At 36.4% G+C, this 27629-nt stretch overlaps 1 protein-coding gene across 4 annotated transcripts in view; it reads left to right on the forward strand.

The window, feature by feature from the left end:
• LOC124619870 (fatty acid 2-hydroxylase) overlaps positions 1 to 27062 on the forward strand; it is a 504251-nt gene extending 477189 nt beyond the window's left edge. For all 4 annotated transcript variants that reach the window (XM_047146489.1, XM_047146490.1, XM_047146491.1 and 1 more), the window contains 6 exons: positions 347 to 635; positions 15946 to 16171; positions 17841 to 18004; positions 22709 to 22841; positions 23345 to 23464; positions 26201 to 27062. In XM_047146489.1, the coding sequence (XP_047002445.1) occupies positions 426 to 635; positions 15946 to 16171; positions 17841 to 18004; positions 22709 to 22841; positions 23345 to 23464; positions 26201 to 26286 (939 nt within the window). In that variant the 5' untranslated portion in view covers positions 347 to 425 and the 3' untranslated portion in view covers positions 26287 to 27062. The remainder of the gene's footprint in view (positions 1 to 346; positions 636 to 15945; positions 16172 to 17840; positions 18005 to 22708; positions 22842 to 23344; positions 23465 to 26200) is intronic.
• The last annotated feature ends 567 nt before the right edge of the window (positions 27063 to 27629 follow it).

The following is a 27629-nucleotide window of genomic DNA, read 5'->3' on the forward strand; positions in this document are numbered from 1 at the left end:
GAAATCTTAACTGAATTATTGTCATATACATACCAATGTCATAGTGTTAAACAGCCACATACTCGTAGCATATAATACAGAATGAAAATCATTCAGTGCATTGTAATTACATAGTTATTTCTTTGTTCTCAGCTCTTCTATTTGATTCTACAGTAAAGAAAGCACTTTATTGTAAACTTAACAATGTATGTAGATGTACAACTTATCTTCACTTCATTTGAAGTTTAGCTGGACATCAAGTCTATGTAACATTTGGGTTGCCATTTATCTCCTTTCTTGTATCCTTGTATCAACCATGTGATTGCAACTGAAGCCTCATAGAAGTTGTTCATACCATGATTTTCAGGTAGGGTGAAACAAAATCAGTGAAACTGAGAGAAGCAAGTGATAAATAAATTATTCTGAAGCCAGCAAAAAGGCACATCATGACAAAAGCCAACTTTGTCATAAAACACAAGGGTGAAGATTATGATATTGGAAAATTTCTCCATTTTCACCCTGGAGGCACTAACACTGTTGCTCCTTACAGAGGGAAGGAGATTAGTCACAAATTGGATGAAATACATCATGCTCCATCAGCATATTACATGATGAAAGACTACAAAGTGAAGAAAGGGGAAGGAGATGACTTAGAGGTAAGAACAGTAGCAGTAGTTATTTATTTATAATCCAGAATCTCACATTTTCATGGAAGTACACAGTCAAGATGGTCATTGTTTCATTTATATCTACAGAACATTGGCATAGGAGACATGATAAATACCACCTCACACTCGTCATATATGTGCTGAATAATACATAGTAGTCTACACTGATACTACAAATTCTTTTTCCAAAGGCACTGAATTTTATAAAGTCCTCTATGATTTGGATTACCTTCAGCATTATTAATTATGAACTATTACAGTATAATATATAACATTAAATTTAAACATGTGTTATATATTACTAGTTCATTTTACCTTTTGTGGGAGATAATTAGGAAATGAACAACATTGCTTTTAGTGTGAATATATATTCCAAATACAACACATTTTTCTTTTTTTGTGTTGTGAACCAAACACAATTGTTTTTTAACTGCAGTATTTTAATAAAAACAGTTCTCATGCAGAGCTTATGTACATGATAGTCACAATTAGGATGGTTCTGAACAAATCATTACTTTATTTACTGAAGCCACTTTCCCATTCTCAACTGGGGTTTCTTGCAGTACTTAATAACTTTCCTCTGTAATGTGTTATTTATTCATAAAACCTCTAACTTTTTTGTATTTTATTAATTTTTTTCATTTATAAACTTACTAATCATCATTCTGTAAATTTGTACTAACTCATTCTATAACCAAGAAGCTATGGCTCACATGGTCACGGACAAATAAATATGGATCAGTTCTGCACAAAGTAAAATATGAGGGCAATCCATAAAGCAATCTCCATTTTTTTTTTTTTTTTAAAAAAGAAATGTGAACAAAGTTACAGAATTTGTAGCAATACTGTGAACGTACACACTCCAATTTATTTTTCCAAATACTTTCCAGCCACAGTGAGAATTTGTTGTAGCCTTTGACAAGCTCTGAAAGTCCACATCTTAGAATTCTGCCACCTGTGACTGAAGCTGCTATGACATTTGTTTACAACTTCCTTTTGTACAGAAACGCACAAATAATCTGCGTAAAATGAAAACAAAGCTCCACAGTGTTGAATCTGTGTTTTCTCTAACCCTTTTGCCAATCAAATCAATCAGATCTGTCCTTGTGATTCTCATTAGTGAGAAAGGTGGCTGAACAAAATCATAAATGTTTTGTTTGTTTAATCGAAAGGTTAGAGAAAACAACAAATTCACCACTGCAGAGATTCCAGAGATTTATGTTCATTTTTCATTGATTATTTATACTCTTCTATACAAAGGGGAGTTGGAAATCCACACTGTAGATTGCCTTCAGCCACAGATATGACTGCAGAATTTCAGAGCTCATCAAACACTATGACAATGTCTCAATGCAGCTGGAAACTATGTGGAGAAATAAATTAGAGTGTGTACTTTCACAGCATTGTAAAACAAATTCTGTAACTTCATTCATTTAAAAAAAAAAAAAAAAATGGATTTAACTTCATGACTTGAACAGAGAAATGAGGATAACAAACTGAACAGTCCTATATTATAATACCAAAATTATCTTCATACTGTTTCCACACAGTATATTGAATCTCAACACTACCCTGCTACAGTAGCATTCTGGAAATGGATTTCTCAAAAATACGTCGTCTTTTCAAAAACTTCAAGAGCTTTGTGCACAAATTTTTTCTGCACTTACCTTTTACTTATTCTGTATGGTCTCCTTTGAAATAGTCACCTCCACAATTGATACGCTGCTCCCAATGTCTTTTGCACTTCCAGAAACAGTCTTGGAATGCCTCTTGCTCGATCACACGGAGTTCTGTCTGTGAATCCTCTTTTACCTTGTCTATCATTGAAAATCTTCACCCTTTCAATAGGGTTTTCAACTTTGGAAATAAACAAAAAGTCCACAGGGCCCAGGTCTGGAAAGTATGGAGAATGATGCAGCCTAGAGATTTCATTTTTTGTGCAATGTGCAGGTGCATTATCGTGATGCAAAAGTCATAAATTGTCTCACCACATTTGTCCCTGTAGCATGAATTCATGATGAACTAATCTTTCAAAGTCAAAGAAAACTATCAGACTGGCTTTCACATTTGACCTGAGCTGATGAGCTTTTCTTGGTCTTCGGGAACCTTTCCTGACCCACTGTGAAGACAGAACTGTGGTCAACATCATAACCATAGACCCACATCCCATCACCAGTTACAATTTTCTTAAGGAACATCTCATTCTCATTTGTGCGATCCAAAAGCTATTCACAGATTGTGAAGTGAAGGTCTTTGTGGTCTTCACTCATGAGCTATGGGATGAACTTGGTGGCAACACGATGCATTCCAAGATGCTGTGTGAGGATTTCATGACATGATCCAACTCAAATGTTACATTCTTCTGCAGTCTCTCAGACAGTCAGTCTTTGGCACGCACAGTTTCACTGATGTTCCTGATATGTTGTTTGGTAGATGTCAAAGGGCATCCTGAATGAGGGTCATCTTTAACTTCCATACGATTGTTTTTAAGAAGTGTGAACCATTCGTAACACCAAGTATGGCTTAAGCTCTCGTCACCATACACTTGATGTGCCTCTGTAAAAGTTTCCATGAGTTTCACACAAAATTTAAATCAGACAGATTGCTCCTCTAAATCTGACATCTCAAAATTCACAAACTGTGTGTCACAACATTCTACTCAGTACAGCCCTGAGAAATAACTAACAGGCATACAACAATGAAACTTCCAGCAATTACACATTAAGCACAGGTTTGTGCAGGGATGCCAGCCACAGTTTGCTCCAACACACCACTGGCACGAAATTACAAATGTTCTGGAATTTTTTGAACAGACCTTGTATGTAATTACACCAATCTTTAAACATGGAAACAGAAGAGATTGTAACAACTACAGAGGTATCTCTTTAATCAGCGTTGTGGGTAAAATCTTCTCAGGTATTGTTGAAAGGAAAGTGCGAGTATTAGTTGAGGACCAATTGGATGAAAATCAGTGTCGGTTTAGGCCTCTTAGAGGTTGTCAGGACCAGATCTTTAGCTCACGGCAAATAATGGAGAAGTGTTATGAGTGGAACAGGGAATTGTATCTATGCTTTATAGATCTAGAAAAGGCATATGACCGAGTTCCTAGGAGGAAGTTATTGTCTGTACTACGAGATTATGGAATAGGAGGCAAACTTCTGCAAGCAATTAAAGGTCTTTACATGGATAGTCAGGCAGCAGTTAGAGTTGACAGTAAATTGAGTTCATGGTTCAGAGTAGTTTCAGGGGTAAGACAAGGCTGCAACCTGTCTCCACTGTTGTTCATATTATTTATGGATGATATGTTGAAAACAATAGACTGGCTGGGTGAGATTAAGATGTGTGAACACAAAATAAGCAGTCTTGCATATGTGGATGACTTAGTTGTGATGGGAGATTCGATTGAAAGTTTGCAAAGTAATATTTCAGAGCTAGCTAGATCAGAAATGTAAGGACTATGGTATGAAGATTAGCATCTCCAAAATGAAAGTAATGTCAGTGGGAAAGAAATACAAACGGATTGAGTGCCAAATAGGAGGAACAAAGTTAGAACAGGTGGACAGTTTCAAGTACCTAGGATGCATATTCTCACAGGATTGCAACATAGTGAAAGAACTGGAAGCGAGGTGTAGCAAAGCTAATGGAGTGAGCGCTCAGCTACAATCTACTCTCTTCTGCAAGAAGGAAGTCAGTACCAAGACTAAGTTATCTGTGCACCATTTCAATCTTTCGACCAACTTTGTTGTATGGGAGCAAAAGCTGGGTGGATTCAGGTTACCTTATCAACAAGGTTGAGGTTACGGATATGAAAGTAGCTAGGATGATTGCAGGTACTAATAGATGGGAACAATGGCAGGAGGGTGTCCACAATGAGGAAATCAAAGAAAAACTGGGAATGAACTCTATAGATGTAGCAGTCAGGGTGAACAGGCTTAGATGGTGGGGTCATGTTACACGCATGGGAGAAGCAAGGTTACCCAAGAGACTCATGGGTTCAGCAGTAGAGGGTAGGAGGAGTCTAGGCAGACCAAGGAGAAGGTACCTGGATTCGGTTAAGAATGATTTTGAAGTAATAGGTTTAACATCAGAAGAGGCACCAATGTTAGCACTGAATAGGGGATCATGGAGGAATTTTATAAGTGGGGCTATGCTCCAGACTGAACGCTGAAAGGCATAATCAGTCTTAAATGATAATGATGATGATGATGATGATGATGACCTTTTATGTCAGTGGTCTTCCACAAATATGCCTGTATTTCATCACCTGGCATGGTACAGAATATTTCTAGAAGAAAGAAGTATACAGAATGAGGTGATAGTAAGGACCACATGGAACAGAAAGCATAATGTAAACATTTGCTCTCCTTTCAAAGCAATTTTAAAATCACATTGTTAGCCATTTTTATCATATGACTTCACATATAATCTATATCTAAAAACAAAGATGATGTGACTTACCAAACGAAAGCGCTGGCATGTTGATAGACAGACAAACAAACAAACACAAACATACACACATAATTCAAGCTTTCGCAACCAACTGTTACTTCATCAGGAAAGAGGGAAGGAGAGGGAAAGACGAAAGGATGTGGGTTTTAAGGGAGAGGGTAAGGAGTCATTCCAATCCCGGGAGCGGAAAGACTTACCTTAGGGGGAAAAAAGGACGGGTATACACTCGCGCGCACACACACACATATCCATCCGCACATACACAGACACAAGCAGACATTTGTCCCGGGAGCGGAAAGACTTACCTTGGGGGGAAAAAAGGACAGATATACACTCGCACACACACACACACATCCATCCGCACATACACAGACACAAGCAGACATTTGTCATGTCTGCTTGTGTCTGTGTATGTGCGGATGGATGTGTGTGTGTGTGTGTGTGCGAGTGTATATCTGTCCTTTTTTCCCCCCAAGGTAAGTCTTTCAGCTCCCGGGATTGGAATGACTCCTTACCCTCTCCCTTAAAACCCACATCCTTTCATCTTTCCCTCTCCTTCCCTCTTTCCTGGTGAAGTAACAGCTGGTTGCGAAAGCTTGAATTTTGTGTGTATGATTGTGTTTGTTTGTTTGTGTGTCTATCAACATGCCAGCGCTTTCGTTTGCCTAAGTCACATCATCTTTGTTTTTAGATATATTTTTCCCACGCTGAATGTTTCCCTCTATTAGATTCACATATAATCTAGTAGACATGCTTACACAGTTTGCATATGAGGATAGGTATTACCTTTCTAGCTTGAGTTAGAATGTATGAAGAAATTTTTTGGTGTAGGTTTAATTCTGTATTTCTTATATATTGAAGTGGCCTTTGCTATTTTCCACTCCTCTGATATCTCATATTTTACCCAGCACATGTTAGAGAGACGTAGCATTCTTAATTATAAGAGAATTCTCCCGTATTTAATCTGTTCAGTATTTTTGCATCTAGTAGTGGTGATTTTTTTCCATCAGATGAATAAAATTTATTCCTTGCAGTTTCAGTGTCCCCCCCCCCCCCCCCTCTCACACACATACATGAGAGAATTTAATCCAGAAACTTACCTAGCATTTATGGACTATGAAAACGCATTTGACAGAACTTACAGAGACAAGCTATGGGCAATAATGGAAAAAAGAGAAATCTATAAGCATCTGATCTGAGTCACGAAAACCCTATACACGAAAACCAGAATGGGTTTGACACATGTAAGGAATTAACTCCTGGAAAACAAACAAATCAAGGAGTAAAACAAGGGTGTAGCTTGTCACTTAGATTATTTAATATCTATGTAGATGACGGGACCAGGGAATGGAAAAAAGACAGAACACCATCATGCATAAAGGAAGGAACACATATATTAACACGATGTTAGTTGTGGATGTTCAGGTTAGCATACAAGACCATGTAGATAAATTACAAATGATATGCTGCCTAGGGTTTGTTCCCTATGTCCACTTTCTCAGTTCTTCTTTTGTTGAATACTGTTGCCACAACCATTGTGTTTTACCAACTCCAGTGCAGGAGACAAGGCTTTGCTGTTGGTGCCCAGTCATGACTCATTATATTTTCTATTATCTTTATCTCCATTCACTCTCTTATAACACTGTCCCAGTGTTTGGAGGTCTGTGCTAGAACCCCTGTTTCTTCATACATTATAGATCAGTTCTCAGCAATAGCTGATTTAGTTGCCTGTCCCAGCAGGGTGTGCCTCTGATGTCCACTATTGTAGTCATTTGGCCAATCCATGAAATGCCACATTGGTATGGTATGTTACAAATTCCTAAATTCCTGGTTTTTGTATGTCAAGGTCATCTTTCACATACCCCAGCAGTCCTCTTGAGCACCAGACTGAAAACAGAACATCAGCTCACTGTCAGACACACTGGACTGAAAATTGAACATCTCAGGACAATTCTAGTGAGAACAAACTGCAGATGGAGCACCTAGAGCTGACCAGAGAGGGGTATTGGAGCTGTTCCACTCGACTAGCTGTCTCAAGTAGTATCTAATGAAGACATCAGTCATGCCAAAATATTGTACATGGATAACACTGATATCCAGCAGGACACGTGAAACCTCAAGATGTCAACAGATTGTGAAGAAGGACAGAAGAATTATCTACACAATCAGAGTGGGTCAACACAGTGTAACTCAGCAGTGTTTGCAATGAAAACACTAGGTTTTCTGTTTGAGAGTGCCAACTATGGTTTCATGTACAATAAAAAGCTATGCAGTACACTTCTTTCTAGTGGCCTTCAACAAGATGTATGAATATGGGGTCTTCCCTGTGCTGAGACCACAATGTTAATAAGATGTGAATCAAGTGAAGAAAATTCTCACAATCAATGCTGCCCAATGAATAGCTGTAGAAAGGTTTCTACACAGCTGGATGTTCCATACCATACTGCCTTCTTCAAGACAGCCAGAAATTCTTGTGCAGACCAATGTGACGCCTACCTGCTACAAAGCTATTGTAAATCCTCCCTGTGGTGTCCGAAAAATCAACAACTTTCTGGACCCGAAGATACTCACATCTGCTGCATTCATCATCCTCTCTCTCATAAGTGTTTTTAATGTCAGCAGATATTAGGACACATTGTTATGTGGGGTGTAATTAAAACCTAGTCTGCAGTTTTGTCTGTCGTATAGCCTGTATGGTATTGTTTTGTCTAAGCCAGCATTGTATGCAACCCATGTTTTCTGTAGAAGAAAATATGTGGCGTCTGGGAACCAATGGAAACCACCTAGAAAATTTTTTTACATGGTCAAATGAAATCTAGTGAACTGCAGTGGTTGAAAAGAATCCCCAATAACCTGGAAGGAATTAAGAAGTTTTAACAGTCAGTATCAACGTCGACCATTAGCGGAAAACCATACTAAATCTGACCAAAAGCACAGAACAGGCAACTAACACTGGAACTTCAGAAGAGAGGAGACTGAACAATTAAAAATGGCTGCCTACACAGAAATCTATTTAGTTATTTTTCTGATACCACTCGTTGGTGTTCTGCTGAATTTTCCATTCTACAGCTGTACAAAAAGTTGGCATGTACCTATGTTCACTGATGGCACTTTGTTGGTAGATGCAAAGTATATCAGTGTACTGAATGACCAGACAGCTCAATGCCTGACACGTTTATGGCTTCAGTTTGAGAGATAACACTCATGAAGTAGGTAATGAAATTACCTGTCTGCACAAAATTCTGCCGTTCCACCAAGACCAGCACCTCACTCAGCAGTTCAATAAGCATTTGTTAAGTACACATGCACCTGAATTTAAGGTCTCACATGGAATAATTGTTATACAAGGTCTTTTAGAAAAATTCTGGTTCTCCACAAAATTTTCCTGTGCTTACCTTTTACTTAATGTGCATGGTCTCTTGGAATTACTTTCCTCTACACTTGATACACCACTCATAAAGCTGGGTGCAGAAAAATTTCCACTGCCAGTCACAATAAAAGATTATTTATTCATCACATGACTGGTTTCAGGTGTTGGCCCTTCCTCAGGTGTTTATACATTCATGTACACATTTATATGCATGGAGAGTACTGTATAAATACAAAGAAAATTATTTGCTGGTGACTAAGCACATACAAGTGGAACAATTGTAAGTGGCAAGGCAGCATTTGTCAAAAGTATATCTGTACTTACATAAAGATGAAGCATCATTATTATAATTACTCTGCGGTGACAATTTTTCCATTTAGTTGCGCATTTGTTATCATGTGATAATGATAAATGTGCAACTAAATGGAAAAACTGTCACCCCAGTGTAATAATAATAATAATAATAATAATAATAATAATAATAATGCTTCATCTTTATGTAAGTACAGGTACATTTTCGATAAATGCTGCCTTCTCACTTACAATTGTTCCACTTGTATCTGTTTAGTCACCAGCAAATAATTTTCTTTGTATTTATACAGTACTCTCCATGCATATAAATGTGTACATGAATGTATAAACACCTGAGGAAGGGCACATGCCCAAACCCAGTTGTGTGACGAATAAATAATCTTTTATTGTGCCTGGTAGTGGAAATTTTTCTACACCCTGCAAAGGAACAGTCACAGAGTTCAACAGCATCCACTGTGGATAAAATTCACTCTCAAAGCTGTTTATACTTCTGGATGCAATCCTAGTATGTCTGTTGCTGGATTGTGTGAAGCACAATTTGTGAATTTTCTTTTAATTGGTGCAAAATTATGAGTGTCCCGTAAGTTTTTGAACAGACTTCTTCATACAATCAATCTTCCATCTAAGTCAAATGTTCTGCTATGCACTGGGAAATATGTTTGTCTGGCAATAAAGTTTTCTAGGCTGACATTCTTGTATAAAATTTTATTTTGTATGAAAAGAAGAAGAAGAATATCTAATATAATAAATTTACCTATTTGTTTCATTTAAAATATACATTAATAGTGGAGTCTTTGTTTTAATGTATGTTGTTCTCTATTAGATGGATTTTCTTCATGTAATCCATTCCAAACTCTATAAATCTGAGCACTGTTGGTTTGCCTCCAACAATCTGGAATCCAACAATCTTTCAAAAATTGGTGAAAGGAGATAGAAGCTACTACAGCATTGCTTATTAATGTGGGGCTAGCAAAACAGATCATTATATAACTGGAGACCAACATGGCTCCCAGCACAGTATACCACTAGAAATACATCCTAACTTAGCGCTCAATAAATGAGCAAGGATTGTATTTCGATCAGTTACAATGTGTGGAGCATCTTGACAAAGGCAGTGCCCGATGACATGAATCTTGTGACCAGATAATAGCTATGTTGTTGTAGTTGTCTTCAGTCTGAAGAGTGGTGTGATGCTGCTCGCTGTCACTTTTATCCTGTGCAAGCCTATCCATCTCCGAGTTACTACTGCAACCTACATCCTTCTGTATCTGCTTACTGCATTCATCTCTTGGTCTCCCTCTATGATTTTTACACACCACATTTCCCTCCTGTACCAAATTGGAGATCCCTTGATCCCTCAGAATGTTTCCTACCAACCCACCCCTTCTTCTAGTTAGGTTGTGCCACAAATTTCTTTTCTCCTCAATTCTATTCAGTACCTCCTCATTAGTTACATGATCTACCCACCTAATCAACACAAGTCTACTGCAGCACCACATTTCACTCCCTGTATTTTACCCCTGCTACCACCAAAATTTCAAAGAGAGTATTCCAGTCAATATTGTCAAAAGCTTTCTCTAAGTCTACAAATGCTCTAAGCATAGGTTTGCCTTTCTTTAACTCTTAGTGTATTCCTATATTTCTCCAGAAACCAAACTGATCTCTCCTGGGGTCAGCATCTACCAGTTTCCTATTTGTCCGTAAAGAATTCATCTTAGTATTTTGCAACCCTGATTTAGGAAACTGTTAGTTCAGTAGTTTTCACACCTGTCAACACCTGCTTTCTTTTGAATTGGAATTATTATAGTCTTCTTGAAGTCTGAAGGTATTTCACCAGTCTCATACATCTTGATCATTAGATGGAAGAGTTTTGTCATGATTGGCTTTCCCTACAGTAGTTCTAATGGACTGTTGTCTCCCAGGGCCTTGTTTCAGCTTAGGTCTTTAAATGCTCTGTCAAATTGTTCACACAGTATCATACCTCCCATCTCATCTTCATTTACATCCTCTCTCATTTCTATAATACTGCCCTCAAGTACATTTCCCTTGTATACAACCTCTATATATTTCTTCCACCTTTTACTTTTAAATTCTTTGATTAGAACTGGTTTTCCATCTGAGCTCTTGATGTTCATACAGATGGTTCTCTTTTCTCCAAAGGTCTCTCTAATTTTTCCTGAAGATGATGTCTATCTCCCCCCCCCCCCCCCCCCCCCCCGCCCGAGATATATGCTTGTAAATCCTTATATTTGTCCTGTGGCCATTCCTGTTTAGCTATTTTGCACTTTTATCAGTCTCATTTTTGAGATGTTTGTGTTCCTTTTTGCAGTTTTCCTTTACTGCATTTTTATATTTTCTCCTTTCATCGATTAATTTCAATCTCTCCTGTGTTACCCAAGGATTACCAACAGCCCCCTTCTTTTTACCTACTTGATCCTCTGCTGCCTTCAGTATTTTATCTCTCAAAGCTACCCATTCTTTTTCTACTATATCCCTTTCCTGTTCTTATCAACCATTGTCTAATGCACCCTCTGAAACTCTCAACAAGCTCTGTTTCTTTCAGCTTATCCAGGTTACATCTCCTCAAATTCCTACTTTTTTGCAGATTCTTCAGTTTTAATCTACAGTTCATACCAATAAACTGTGGTCAGAGTCCACATCTGCCCCTGGAAATGTCTTGCAATTTAAAACCTTGTTCCTAAATCTCTGTCTTACCATTATATAATCTATCTGAAACCTTCCAGTGTCTCCAGGTCTCTTTCATGTATACCACCTTCTTTCATGATTCTTAAACCAAGTATTAACTTTAAGTAAGTTATGCTCTGTGCAAAATTCTGTATGTGGCTTCCTCTTTCATTCATTTTCCCCAGTCCGTATTCACCTACTTCTTTTCCTTCTCTTCCTTATACTTCTATCAAATTCCAGTTCCCCTTGACTATGAAGTTTTCATTTCCAATAACTAACTGGATAATTTCTTTTTTATCTCATCATACATTTTTCAGTCTCGTCACATTCTGCAGAGCTAGTTGGCATATAAATTTGTACTATTGTGGTGTCTGTGAGCTTTGTGTCTGTCTTGGCTACAATGAAGTGTTCACTATGCTGTTCATAGTAACTTAAGCATGTTATAATTTTTTTATTCATTATTAAACCTACTCCTGCATTAACCCCATTTTATTTTGCATTTATGAAACTGTATTCACCTGACCTGAAGTCCTGTTTCTACTACCACTGGACTTCTTCACTATGTAACTTTAACCTATCCATATGTAACTTTAACCTATCCATTTCCCTTTTTAAATTTTCTAACTTGCCTGACTGATTAAGCAATCTGACATTCCACGCCAGTTTTGTCTCTCCCCATAATGACATCATCCTGAGAAGTCACCATGCGGAGATCCGAATGGAGGACTATTTTACCTCCAGAATATTTTACTCAAGAGAATGCCATCATCATTTAACCACACACTAGAGCTGCATACCCTCAAGAAAAATTACAGTTGTAGTTTCCCCTTGCTTTCAGCCATTCACAGTACCAACACAGAAAGGCCGTTTTGGTTGAAATGCTGCAAGGCCAGATCAATCAATCAGACTGTTGCCCCTGCAATTAGTGAAAACGCTGCTGCATATCTTCGCGATATATTTGTCTGGCCTCTCAACAGATATCCCTCCATTGTGTCTGCACCTATAGCTAACAGCTAATGACAAATTAATTCAGTACATTTGTTTACTGATGGTCCATGACCATCTTCAGTGCTATCAATAATAATCACAATTATCATACAAAGGCAGATAAACAGTCTAAACAGTGTTGTGAGCAGAAACTTCTTGAGTTAATGTGTGGTATTGCAGTTTTGATAACCAACTTATTGATCCAGTTATTGTAGTAACAATTCTTGCAGAATCTGTAACAGGACAACTTGAACTATGTTCTTTGAGAACAGGGGCTGCAAAATATCTACAAGATAAATCCTGTGCTCATTCTTTATAATTAGAGATCAGGACTTCAATAACACTGTTGTGGGCATTGCATCAGTTGTGATAATGGTCACCAAGATCCCCTTTTGTTTCTTCAATACACTATTGTTTGTGGAGTAACCAAAAAGTAAAAAGAAGTAAGGAGTTACTTTCTTACATTTTAAAGGCTTGTCGACACATTGAAAAATAATGTAGGTATCAACTTTGATTAACAACATAGCATTTGTCTACATGAGCTACAAAGTATATTGAATACATTGGATTGTCTTTCAACATGAGTAGCAGAGGGAAATTGACAATAAAATAGAAGTAAATACCTGATGAGGGACTATCAGCTGCACTGTCCCCATACCTGTCAGTTTCAGAGAGTTGTAGCTCAGAACCTATTAAGAGAAGAATTACATTTGTCTGATTTTTTCCCTTCATACATATCAGTATTAGCACCTGTTAATGTACTCCAGTTGCCTCTGGAAATAACCTAATTAACCACCAACAGCGTTATGTCTTTCTATGTTTACTGAAGCCAGTTAACTTCCCAGTGTATTTTGTTATGGTTATTTCATTATGTGTTTCACATATTCATGGACTTTATAACTCCACTCCTGGCAGAAAATTATCAGATAACTGGTATATAATTTAAACCTCTTTCTGCCAGATAAGCTTAATATACTGTCAGAGAGCCCATTTTTACTGCTGAACGAACTGACATAGTACTTTGCAAGAATTTTTTTACAAAAATGACTGAGTGTTTAGAATGTGAATGTCATACTTAGCTTTTGCTAAAGTTAATCTTCTACACTTCACTACTAAATTTAAATTACTGCCTACCATGAAGACATCAGAAATGGAGAATCCACACAAATTTGACAAATGTCTCATCCCCCAACACCTGCCTAGAGTTAGAGTAACTGCATCTAATATTTCATATATGAGCTAACATTGTTGGATGTTTGCATTCTCCTAGGCAGATTTGTGTTTCTCTATTAGTGCATCAGGACCTACTGATAGCACCTGCAACAAATTAATGATATTTGTGAAACTTATCAATAATTTCCAACACCTAGCCAAGTGGAGTACAGTACTTTCTACTTCCATGTAAAATCCAACAATTATTTCTACAAACTAGTCTCAGCAAAATTACACATGGCAATAAATGTTATATAAAATAGAACACAGTACACAGTATTCACTGCTCAGTAAATTTATTCTGACTTGTAGGTACAAATTAGATTATTTTAAAGGAATGTATTCTTTTTTCATTGTTGCTTGTATTTGAAATACACACTTGGTTAAATAATTTCCAAAAATTTCTTGATAACTTTTTCTATGCATCCATAGCATTTGAAATACCAGAATACGTTCAATTGCTAAAACAGAAGCAACCAGTGGAGGTTTGAAACACACACAAATGAAAAATTAATGTTAATTTTTGAGCTTATAGAACTTTATTTGTCATTCTTTGTATGGAAAATGTTGAGGGACAAGGCAGAAACAGAACAAGACAAAATAAAAGTGAATAAGTGGAAGGGAGATCAAAAGTATATTTATTTATTTATTTATTAGGATAGACCAGAACCAACAACTCCTTCCCTCACTCATCTGGACTTATTTTCTTTCAAATTAAATGGTAACAGCATTATAATTATAATGTAGTTGTGCAACTACATCATACACTTCATGACAAAGTATGGCAACAGTACAAAACCTGGAAGTGTTAATATGAAAATTGCAAGCCATGAAATGAAAATAAAAATTTCTAGAAATTGGTTAAGTAGTGGTGTAACATAATATTCAGATCTTAATAGAGATCAGTGATCATATTGGCTACTTCTAGAGTTCGACTCTACCAAAACAATGCTTCGGTCGTTTTGGTACATTACATAACTGACATAGTAAATGATAGGATTACCGGTGGTATTGGCAGTGTTGGTAGGGAAAGAAAAATAAATGAATGTGTAAGAGAGAAACTGGGAGCTGATGACTTCTCTTTGTTTTTGCTGTTGTTTGTTTTGCACATAGTTAGAACTGCACAGCAACAGCATTCAGTGTTAATCCATTGTGGATTTTATATCATTACAGAACATAAATTGCATTTTATGTGTAATAATAATTAGTTCATCATGTAACTTCTGCCCTTTTATGTAACCAAAGAAATTTCTTTTGATGTAAGTATCATTTACATGTACAAACATAAAAAATTATGTAATTGTTGTTGTCACTTTGTACTTGATAGAATGTCCTTCATTATGATCATAGGCAAGTGTTTCCCGTTATTATTGATAAATGCAAAAGTTGTTTATGAATAAAAGAAACATGTTTTATATATGCTTGGCAAGGTATTGAAGTGTTGTTTAAAGTAATTTTTTAAGGAAATTGCATTCAGTGGCACTACATGATAAATCTGTATTTTTTATTTTGATTATTATTATTATTTTTATGATGACATCCATCTGTTTCACACTGCAAATCAACAATTTTCGAAAAAAACCTGAACACTGACAATTGCAGTTTTGCTATAGGCTGACATACAGTTTATTTTTAAGTAACAAACAGAAGAGTAACTATGCAGAACAAAAATTTTCTGCAGATTATGCGGCCATTTACATCCCCTCATTCAGTTTTTAAACACTTCACTTCACTGCTTCCAGTTTCTAGGGGAATCTAGTAAGACACTGAATGCATACATAAAGAAAGCAAATGATATGAGGTAAAGCCCAAAGGGTATGCAACACACCTAAGGTACAGGTAACAAGGATACAATCTTCACTGACCATGGCTACTAGGAAAACTAACATAATCTACACTTACTTACGATAGTCTATGGGAGTTTTACAACTCTAGTTTCTACTAATAGAGGCTAACTACGTCCAGTCTTCAGGACTATGTAAGTCCTAATAAGAAACTCAATATAATTAGACAGATCATATTCCCTACATGCTAATTATTCCACTTACTGAACCAGAGTCTAAGAACTTGTTCATTCATCCATTGGGTATTCTACAGGTAACCACTGAAAATTTTTACATCAATCAAAAATTATGTAAGATACATTTACGAAAATTATTGTAACTATTCAAGTAACGTGTAATTTAACATAGACTTGATAACATTCCATATGTAATCCGAAATATATGCAAAATATCTGTACATTGTGCTATTACTAACTAAAAAAGTACTTTCTTCTTACAGAAATATGTTGATTGGTCCAAACCAATGCTGGCACAAGTTGGAAAACTTGGAAAACATTATGATCAATGGGTGCAATCTCCTGTAGATAGAGAGCTGAGATTATTTGAGTCTGATTTTCTGGAGAAACTGTCAGTAACATATTGGTATGTGATACCATTAGTATGGGTTCCTGTGACATCACTCTTCATTCTTAAAGGGATCTCTCATAACAACGAATTTTCTGCAGGTATACTGATTTTCGTAACTTTTCTTTAACAGTAAGGTATTTATTGTTGCTTAAACATTCAACCTTCATCAGAAGTTTTAACTGAATGAATGGAACTTCTGATAAAAATGTAACCTGATTTGGAATGTTCATCATAAAAAAACTGGCTACAGTTCACTTCTATCGTGGAAAATTCACACTACTGTTAAGAGGGGACCAATTAGGACAGTTTTAATACAATATGTCAATACATCTAGACTGCTTTAAAACACCTTGCTTTTACTACACATGTTGATTACTTGTCTGATTATTTCCTAACCGGTGAGACACACATTTCTTCAACAATATGCTATTTACAAATACAGCCTTAGTCTACAACACATTCTGAAGTTTCTTTTTCTCATTTTTTAGTTTAATTTATTAGTCCTCTAGACCACACATGATACACAAAAGTACATTACGAAATATGACAATGTGTGGTATTCAATTTCAGAGTGCAAGAAAAAACAAAACTCCCAGGCAAATTAAAATGTTGCCAGACTGGGACTCGAACCTTGGACCTCTGCCTTTTGCGGGCAAGTGCTCTACCAGCTAAGCTAACCAAGCATGTCTCACAACCCATCCTCACAGCTTTACTTCCACTAGCACCACATCTCCCTTCTTCCACCTGCCTGCAAAAAGCAAAGGTCCCAGATGCATGTCCCAGTCCAGCACACAGTTTTAAGCTACCAGGATGTTTCACATCAGCACACATCTGCTAGAGAGAAAATTCATTCAGGAATGGAAGGGGAAAGCTTGTGCACCTGTTCAGTTCAGTGCGCACTGATTCATAAATACTGATTACCAAGCCATTAGGCACACTGCTTACAGAACAAATCACATAAAATTATTGTGTATTTTGAATCTATGTAATCTCCACATTTTCATATATCCTTAACTGTCTGATCTTGTACATTAAACAATGGAAAATCCAGGATGGAAGGTTAACAGTATTATGAAAAGGATAGTTGTTACTCACCAACCTAAGCAGCCAGAGACTATGGGTGTGTGTGTGTGTGTGTGTGTGTGTGTTTTGCCTATTCCTGACAAAGGCCTTGTTGGCCGAAAGGCCACTTTGACAGTCTTTTTGTTGTGCTTATCTGTGACTCAGCATCTCCACTATTTTGTGAGTAGCATCTATCCTTTTCATAATATTGATCTTGTATATTTTATCATTAATTACCTAAATCTCTAAGATGCATAAAAGCAGTCACTCATTTCACACTCCATGAGGATGGATCAAATAGGATGTAATCTTGATACGTTGCACAATAAAAGGTGTCCCCTGATCACATCTGATGAGGAGTTACTAAGTATAGACACACAAACTGTAGATCTCTTGTTATATAACTCTGTTTCTATCTTTCATCTCATTCTGTATCTCTAGACCCTTTCCATCCAATGCTCCACTCCTCCCACAACAAACATCGTAAGGAATTACTAAACAAATTGCCTTATAGTCAACAAGTAATATGCAAGACATTTTTCCTAGTTTTCATTTTCAAAAAGCAGAAATGTAACATGTCCTCAGTTGAAGAATTTCCTACATTACTGTTTGGAACATGAAAATAGCTCAGCCCTCAATAAAATAATGTGGCCAGAAATGTTTCAATGCTAGTTGACACTACAGTATACCTTTCTTCTCTCACAGATCCTACATTCCCTGCATGGGTGATTGGCAGCTTCCTGTTCGGAGTAGGACTATGGTCTCTCCTAGAGTATACTTTACATCGATGGGTATTCCACATGAAACCTCCAGCAGATTCTCCTGGTCTTATCACATTTCACTTTTTGATACATGGGTTACATCATAAGGTAAGTACCTTAGCCATAATTTCTAAACATACCCTGAAGAATACAGCAATGTACATTACTTCTAAATGTTTTCACACTGTTCAAGATGAAATCATTAGACCAAATAAATGTTGGTGTTACAGACATAAAAGTTGTGATGAGAATTTTTCATTTCTTGTGGAAAGTAATGAAAATTCAAAATAAAAGTTCAGTTTATCTAAGACATATAAAAGTCTACTCTCAATAAAAAGTTTAAGTTATGCAACAACTTTAAAAAAGACTGCAAATATCAAGCTCCCTGAACTAGTGTTAGTTCCAGTCAGTTCTAAAACAGTGGTAGAAATTCAAAAGTAATAAAAGCCAGGCTGGTAGAACCCTTGACCCAAGTCAACAGAAATCAGAGAACAATGGAGTTTCCAGCATTGTGTGTGTTGCCCACACAAGTAAACATTACATTTCCATTAGCCGGTGGTTTCTGTGTCTTTTTCACTAATAGTAGGAATGAACATTCCTTTGTTTGGAGGATGGAGAACGAATCTCAGCTTTAAAGGGACACAAATGTGAAACATTTAACAAGCACCATGTTGTTGGGCCTGAGAAAATGATATGTTACATATAAGAGTAATGATTGCAACATGTGATTTTGCTTTAGCAGTGATAGATAATAGTTGTGGTTGTAAGTAAAAGCATTCTCCAGATGGTTCAGTATGAAATTTATCATCACAAAGACAAAGTAACTTTTTCAGTTTACATTGCAAGCGAAAGAAATCATAAGCCCTCCACTGGGGTAGAATTGTTAGATTTAAAAGTATGGTTATCACAAATTCCTTTTGAAAATAAAGGATTAGTAAGCATGAGAGAGCACCTTTGAAGACAGGCTCTTACGGCAACACTATTGCTAGCTCCTACTGTGCTGTGCAACCTCAGATATGATAGTTGGGATCAGCGACAAAAGAACTGGGTTGATCTTTTTAAAGAAACATTTAACCTATTGCTGTAACCTCTAATTAGCTGTCTGGAACATCATTTATCAGAAACTGAATAACATAACTGCAGAATTTCACATAGGGAAGAAGTTTCCTTATCTTTTATATTTTGCAGCTCTTGCTGATCCTTTCCTTTGCCTGCTTTGTCATCCTTTTTATGTCAAAAGGAGATTTCACCTAAGAAAACTGTAAAACACAAGGGTACCAGATGGCTGGCCAGCACCGACTTCCAGAATGAAATTCGAGTACTACTAATACAGTTTCTCATATGCTTTCAAGTTCGTATTCCATTTCCTCCCCATTTCTTTTTTCCCCTTTTTTTCTCGCTCTTTATCTTATTTTTACATTTTTGTCTTCATATTTCCCTCTGTCTCCCTCTTTTTGTTTCTTTCTCTCATCTCTTTCTTATTTCCTTCAAGTTCTTAAAAGTAGTTATTCATTCCATGTCTCTTTTTATCTTCCTCTCAAGCCATCTTCCTCTGGATCAAAGATGGCAAACTGATTGAAAATGTACCATCTTTGTACTTGCAAATTCTGATGCCTCCTCCTTAATCTTTTGTCACCCTCACCCTCACAACAGGTAGATTACTGTCGACCTAAGATCTGAGTGATGTGCCCTCCTTCCTCAACATAACCCTCTTCCTTCCACTGTGAAAAAAAAAGTCAGGAACAGATTTTTTCTACTTTTAGTAGCACTTAATTGTGAATTGTAACCATGTAGACGTATCAGCAGTGCTGAATTTCTTCTTCTGAAGGTAAGCATGGGCTAGCAGGCTAGTATCAGCATGGGAGGCTCATTAGAAACCAAATTCCCACCCTGCACTGCCATATAAACAAAGCTATCAATTCAGCATCAGTCTGCAAAAAAGTGGGTCATATAATGGACACCCACTAGTAGCAAGTGCACCCAGAACCATGAGAGCATGCGGAAAAGTAATGCAAACAAATTTTTGTGTGACAACTCTTAAAGCTTCCCAAACAAAACAAATTTTATGAACGTACTACATCTTTATTCTTCCTGTCAACATATTTCTTTCTCAACATAGTCATCCACGCAACAAGCACATTTCTCCCAAGGAAAGACCAGTTTCTTGATACCATCACAGTAGAATGTTTGACTTTGTTCATAGAGCCACAACCTCACCTCTGCTAGCACCACTCCACCACTATCAAACTGAAGTTCTTGAAGGTGTGCTTTAAATTTTGAAAACAGATGAAACTTGGACTGGGCCAAGTCGGGACTGTATGGAGTATGATCAATTACAGTGAATCTGAAGTGGCAGACTGTTGCAGATCTCACCGCTCTCATGTGTGTTCTGACTTTGTCATGCAGAAGGAGAGGGCAATCTATGTGTGAATGAACTCTTCAAATTCGAAACACTGTTACAGTACACTGTTTCTCATGCACCGACATCATTGCTTTATACGCCACCATGTTACATGCTACAATTTGGAGCCCACTGGCAGCAGAGGCCTGCAGCTGCAATTATGGAGGCGTGAAGAATAAAGTTGTAGAATGTTAATAATGTTTGTTTTAGTTAAAAAGTTTTAACAGTTTTCACATAAAAAATTTGGAGGCATCACTTTTCTGAGTGCTAGCTTTTAGCAAACAGAGGTGAAACAAATTTGAAAAAAACAACTGAGTTTATCAAAAATGACCTAGACATTGAGAGACTGTGCTTACACTTGAATAATATGTTAGCCGATATCGCAAATGAAAAACAAGTGGTCTAGCTTTTAGCAAATAGAGGTGAAACAAATTTGAAAAAATCAACTGAGTTTTTCAAAAATGACCTAGACATTGAGAGACTGCCCTTACACTTGAATAATATGTTAGTCGATATTGCAAATAAAAAACAAGTGGTCTTAAAAAACATGCATGATGTAAGAAAGTACATTACACAAGAGCCTGCAGTTGGAGAAATGTTATGTGAAGTAGTGATGTGCATTAAGCTTCTCCAAGTAGTTCCAATCACGACAGCAACAGCAGATCGGTCATTTAGCGTCCTTAGACGTCTGAAGTCATATCTCTGATCAACAATGGGACAAAAGCGATTGAACAACTTGGCTGTTGTTCATGCTCACCAAGATGTTTTGGATGAATTGGATATCTGACCAATCATCAACGATTTCATATTCAGTCAACCAGTCAGATGGTCGAAATTTGAACCTTTCTAAATACACTCAAGCCCTAATAATGGCATTTAGAGCAATATTAAAAATCTTTATAAAATAGAGAATTAAATACATACATAATGTTAAATTTTCAGTTTCAGAATATTAGTACTAGCTTAGTACTGTATTACTATAGTACTGTATTAGTTATTTTCAAATACTTAAATATTTTTAGGGTGTAAGACCCAACTAAAACCCGCTACTTACATACTTCTCGATTGAAAGTATTAGGCATACTGCATTAACTTTATTAACTGTATTAAAGCATTAACTTTGAAATATTGTTTTTATTTAATGAACCCTGAGCCTTATTCAAAGTATGCTTAAATTAGCTACTTCACTTATTAATCCAAGTGTTATTACTGTGTGACAGCAGTATTTCATGTTTTATTCTTTTAATTATAGTTTAGGATTTATTTAAATATAATTTCAGTCTTTTCAGAGATACATATTCACTGCTCCGTAATAGTCTATAAGCATGATTATTACTGTAAATTAAATTAGCTTTTTACGAAAATACTGTGTGTGTTTATGTTTTGTTTCTTTTTTTCAAAGCCAAAAAATGTGTCAAGCTTGTCGAGTTTCCCAGAGTGTAAAGTTATCGAGATGCCAGTTTTTGGGGTTCTAATGTTGATCATATGACTATAAAATGCTTAAAAAAACTTTAAAACTACTATTTTTCATCTAAAATTTAGAAAATTTCCCAGGACAAGATCCCCAGTATGCCCCCCCCCCCCAATATTTTTTATAAGTTGGCACCCCTGACCCTCTGAAGTAAGAAAGGTATGATAAAGCTGTCCTCAAGGCTCGCTCGAACACCGCTTTGCATTACTATGCGTGGTAGTTTTGGATATGGTATGCCCTCTGCCCTTAGAACTGACTTACCCAGACAGCCGGCTTACCCAGACACTTACAGACAGGACAGCTCTACATAGTAAGGTTTGATAAAGCTGTCCTCAAGGTTGGTTTGAACACCGCTTTGCAATTACTACGTGTGGTAGTTTTGGATATGATATGCCCTTAACTTCCTCTGCCCTTAGAACTGGCTTACCCGGAATGTAAAGTCTAACAGTCCACCTAAAGCTGTCCTTGTTGTCCAAAACAAAATTAGCAAGCTACTTTTTCAAATAACGGGATCCTCTTTATTCAGTTTTTCTACGCACAATACAATCATTTAAAAATGAATTAATGTCTAAATTATTGTTTAATATCTTGTGGTTTCTGTTTTATAACATGCACAGAAATACAAGAAGCAAAGCCATTTGTTGGGGCCAAATTTCAAAGTTGTTTCCAAACACAAATATTCTAAGTTCCTTCCAATTTACAAGAGTTAGATTCTTGTATGACCTGCCCTTATGCACACAGCATGTTCTGCCCATTCTGTATCCATTACTCTGATTGAATGGTTCTCATATAGTGCATTACTTTTGTAATTTGTAGTTATACCATGCCTCTAACACCACTTACTCATTCTAAACTCCAGCTAATTTTTAAGTCAATGCATTTTTTATGATAAATGTATCCTGATAAACTTAAATGCTCACGATTTTAAAATTGCTTACAGGTACCATTTGACCCAGGCAGACTGGTTTTCCCCCCAGTGCCTGCTGCCATCATAACAAGTATAGTATATTTAACCTACATCATACTTTTCCCTGCTTCACTGGCCGACTTCATTTGTGCTGGATCCATAGCAGGTATGTCTTATCTGCCAGCATTAGAGCTACTTTTCTTAGGTATAGGAATTAGTAAACATTTTATAAATTTTTACCTTCATTTCACTAAGTCTAGATATTTGTAACCATTTTATGCCTTTGCTGCTGAGATATAGATCACAGATCTTACAGTTGTTACAACAGAATTGAAGATTTCTGGAGATATTAGCTATGCTATGTGTTTCTTGAAATGTCCATAACACGTGTGAAAACTTTTCAACCTTTCCAATGAGTGCAGTCATCCATCATTGAACTTTTACAAATTAACAGAGATATCTGGGAGCTAAAAGTATTGTCAGCTGATGCCAATATTTTCTACTGACCAACACATTCATTTTACAAAAGATAATGCTCTACACTTCCTATATCCATTTACACCTTAGATAAGACATTATTTCAGGTTTTGTTCATAAAAGTTTGCTATTACTATCTCGTGTTACCCACCTGAATCTTTGAACTAAAACATCATCATTTTAATTTTTCAGGATATATATCATATGACCTCATACATTATTATCTTCACCATGGATCGCCTAACCCAGATTCATACCTATATGAAATGAAAAGGTACCACAACCAACATCACTTCACCGAACATGACAACGGTAAGTATATAACTGACTGTCATAAGCAAATCATGGTGCAATTTATTAAGGAAAGTACAAAGGTATGAAGGCAAGAATACACATATAAACATCACTAACTTAGCTATTGTTTGAATGTAACAGAGGGCATAAAGTTCAATGCATAGCTGTTAATAGTTCATGGTACTGCAGCTGTTGAAATCAGAAAATAACACTATCCGAGACTGTTTCAATGCCTAATAAAAACAAATTAATTTAACACAAATTAAAACTGACACAGAAAAACTTGAAACATTCAATAATTTGGTCATGCATATACGGTTTACCTTTGTACCTACAATACTTGTAAAGTGCTATTTGATATTGCTCAATGAGAAGGATAGATCAGTGCCATCTATGAGTAATGGGAAATCTAAGATCTCTACACCAATCTGATTCAAGTACTATTGTTGGTTGATTGTATGCAGTGATCTCAATATGAAAGGTATTAGCGCAAAGTTTATGCAAGAGCTGACAGATCACAAACAGGAAAAGTTTTAATGTGGATTTCCACAAGCAATTGCTTGGTTTAGATATTACTTTTCTTCAAAACTAAGCAGAATTCACTCTCAATTGAGGAATGTCTTCTATCTTGTACCAACAAAGCTTAATTATACAAACTCTTTCTACAATAATAATACAGTTACTGTGAAAATGAGGTTAAACTGGTAAGAAGTCAATCATACCAAGACAGAAAGTGAATAATACAAGGGGGAGGATATATGTTGGGTTGGAACTTTGTGATTGTAAGCCACACAGTACTCAGACTGTGAAACGCTTTATGATATGGAAAGCAAGCTGCAGTGGAAAGAAATATATTGATACATTTATCCGGATATGTTCCATTAGTAGCACAAACACTGAGAATAGTGTCTGCAGGTTCCAGGGAATCAATCTGAAGCTGATAGTCATAAATGATGGCAATGTATATTTAATGTTTTTTGCTGCATATGCAGGTTTGAGCCACTCGTTTCCTCTTCCCCTCTGTTTTCATTCCCTTCTTCTGTTTGTCTTAATACTGAAGCTTAGCACTGAATTCTGTGCTCATACCACAAAACTCTCTTTCACTCAAGTCAATATACAGGAAGAAGTGATCATCAAGACTATTCTGAGAGAAAAGCTTTTCATACAAGAATTATCTTCTGTAAACAGCTTTCAGCACAAAACTGTTTGGAACTATCAGGACCAGGAACATTACAAGTAATGTTAAATAAATAGACAGTTATTTGTTGTTTTTTCCTCTACAATCATGCCCAAATACGCCACCATGAACTTAATGCATCTCCCATCTCATGTAGATGGATGTGTTGTTAATCAGAGCTAGTGACTACACACTGATAGCAGAGAATATGATTACTAATATGGTTTTTTCCTCTCAATAGTCTATGCTATCACTTACATAAATTAAGTCTGTTTCCTCCTGAAACACACTGTATGGATACCAGACATCATTTGATTACAACCAAAAACTTCACGATTATTATTCACTAGTGTGATATTCAACTACATTTTTTTTTATCCACTAATGTCTGTCTTTCTCCCCCCCCCCCCCCCCCCCCCCATCCCCCCTCCCAATCCTCTCAAACATAATAACAGATTCCTTACTTCTAAAAGTTAATTCATTTCAATCCTGGAGATCTGGATCACCCTGATGGTCCCAAGACGGACTCCTCTCAGGCTACTCTTTTTGGAAAAAGTCTGCTAAAGCCATGTAGGATTGTATGAGGACTGGGGCAGTGTTGCCAAGTTGGGCTTGGCCAGGGACACTCTCACAAGCAGAGAAGGGTGGATGGGAGCACTGTCATGGCACTATTGTCAGTTATCAGTGATCTCATTTTGCATTCAGATGATCCTTTTTCTCAATCTCTCGAGCACATTGACAGTGTTGACTATCTGCCCTTAGGCTACACATTCTTTGTAAACTTCACATTTGTTACTGAAAAAGTCTCTAACACCCATACTTCACTGCCTGTAATGACACTGTACAAAAATTAAACACACTAAAACAGTTCACTCACAGTCATTCATTATTCATCAGTTATTCTTGTGGTTGTCATCCACATACTCATTTGATGGTTGGTGTTGAAAAGATCCTGAACTTGACACAGATCTGTGTCAATTTTTCACTGATGGCTGTCCACAGTGAGGACCGTCATTCTTCTCTTCTTGGCACCCCTTCAACTACTTCAACCATTTTGAAACTAGAGAACATGGGAAAAGCAGAGTCCTCTCAGACTTTCTGATTCATTAGGAAGGTGCTGACAAGACTTTTCTTGAGGTTAGGACAAACTTTGTTGACTTCATCAAGTGTTACGAAATTGCGCTATCAGGAGGTTCCATGAAACACCAATACTGAAGCTCCCGAGCTCAAGGCAGACTAAACTGATGACATTACTTTCCAGATTGCACATTGTATATAAGTGTATATTATCACGATTCTGAATTATGTATGTTATAGTAAACATGAATCAAATTTTTTGTCAACATGTATTTAGGTGTGCTCATCACTGGTTATATGAGGAGTTTTCATATCTTTGGCTTTAATTTTCCTATACACACCATTAACTTGGATAAAAACATAATTGGAGAAAGGAGTATCAAATTAATCATGACTACTACTAAACTAGTGCTAAAAACATCTATGGAAACATACTTAGAAGTGTTTGTTTCTTTTCTGAAAATATGTCACCCTCATTTTTAATAACATCTCGTTTTCAGGGTTTGGTATCTCCAGCAAGTTTTGGGACTACATCTTTGGAACAAGAATACTGCTGCGAAAACTGAAATGGGTATTGCGATGGTGATGTTGAACAGTTTCCAGTTCCAATGTGTCATATATTTATTTCATTCATGTATATGTGTGCAAAGACCACACCAATTCAGTGTTCAAGAAACTTGTAATTTATTTCTATATCTGAGATCAATGTTGTTTATAAGTCCACTGTGTGGGCTAAAGAGTTTACTTTGTGCAAAACCAAAAGACAAGGCACTGTCTTGTATGAAAGGTCTGGGTATGGATGTCAGTTCAGGTATGACAATGTCCACAAGGAGGAGGAACACCACTCTGGCCATGCATAACTAAAACTGGCATGTCTAAAAGACATTCATTTTTACTTAATGACTTTTTTACATTAAAGTGTTTTTGTTTCCTTTTTTAACTTACAAAGTGTCTTGCCTGTAAAACATACAAGTTTATTTTCACCAAGTATATGGGATTCCACCACAGGCTGACAGACAACACAGCTGAATAATGTGATCAATCTTTTGTTTTAAACTGAAGAGTTTTATCAAATTTTTCTAATTAAAATTAAACAATGTATGAATTTTTAATGATTCGATTATTTTGTTTTGCACCTGATTTCTAAAATTTGAGATACAAGCAAAGGACACTACTCTGAATTTCATACTACTATGAACATTTATAAAAGTGGTAGCCAAGAGAATACTTGGAAACAACTAACCTTTTAGTGTTCTAAGATTTGTATTGAGCCATATCATTTTCAATATGAAATTTTGTTTATAATCAGTAAATTAAAATTTTGTAAATTTCTGTAAATTAAATTCTTGCTGGTTAAGAACAGATCCATATATAAATATGGCAATATGATGGGAAAAAAAGAAAAGAAACACACGGCAATATGTTACTAAAACAAACAAGACAATATGCTTTTCTACAACAATACGTTCAAAGACAGAACTTATCTCTTAAAGAAATGTGAAATTCAGCTTTTACAGCAACCCCATGTGTGGTATATGTAACAGAACAGTGGCAGTTCTCCCAACATTAACAGGTCAAAGTGTTCCAGAAGAAAGTGTCATTCAAGTTCCATACTTTCAGTGTGAAAATGTGGTGCCTATTTCTGAATTGTGATCAATCATTTTATTTATAAAAATATTTCCCTGTGTTGTTATTTTCACAAAACCTCACTTGACATAATTATAACCAAAAGCACAGCACAGAATGTGCCAAGAAATAACAAGGAATATGGAATATTATCACAGGTAAATAACACTGCAACAAATACTGTATTACATACATTAATTGCACATTATATTTCCCCAGTTTAAAACAGAAATCACCAAAAATAACTTACTCTTGTCTCATTTTATAGCATTTGCCATAAGAATGCAGCCTGCTTTACCTGTA

This window comes from Schistocerca americana, chromosome 6 (assembly GCF_021461395.2).
Source record: "Schistocerca americana isolate TAMUIC-IGC-003095 chromosome 6, iqSchAmer2.1, whole genome shotgun sequence".
Classification (NCBI taxonomy): domain Eukaryota; kingdom Metazoa; phylum Arthropoda; class Insecta; order Orthoptera; family Acrididae; genus Schistocerca; species Schistocerca americana.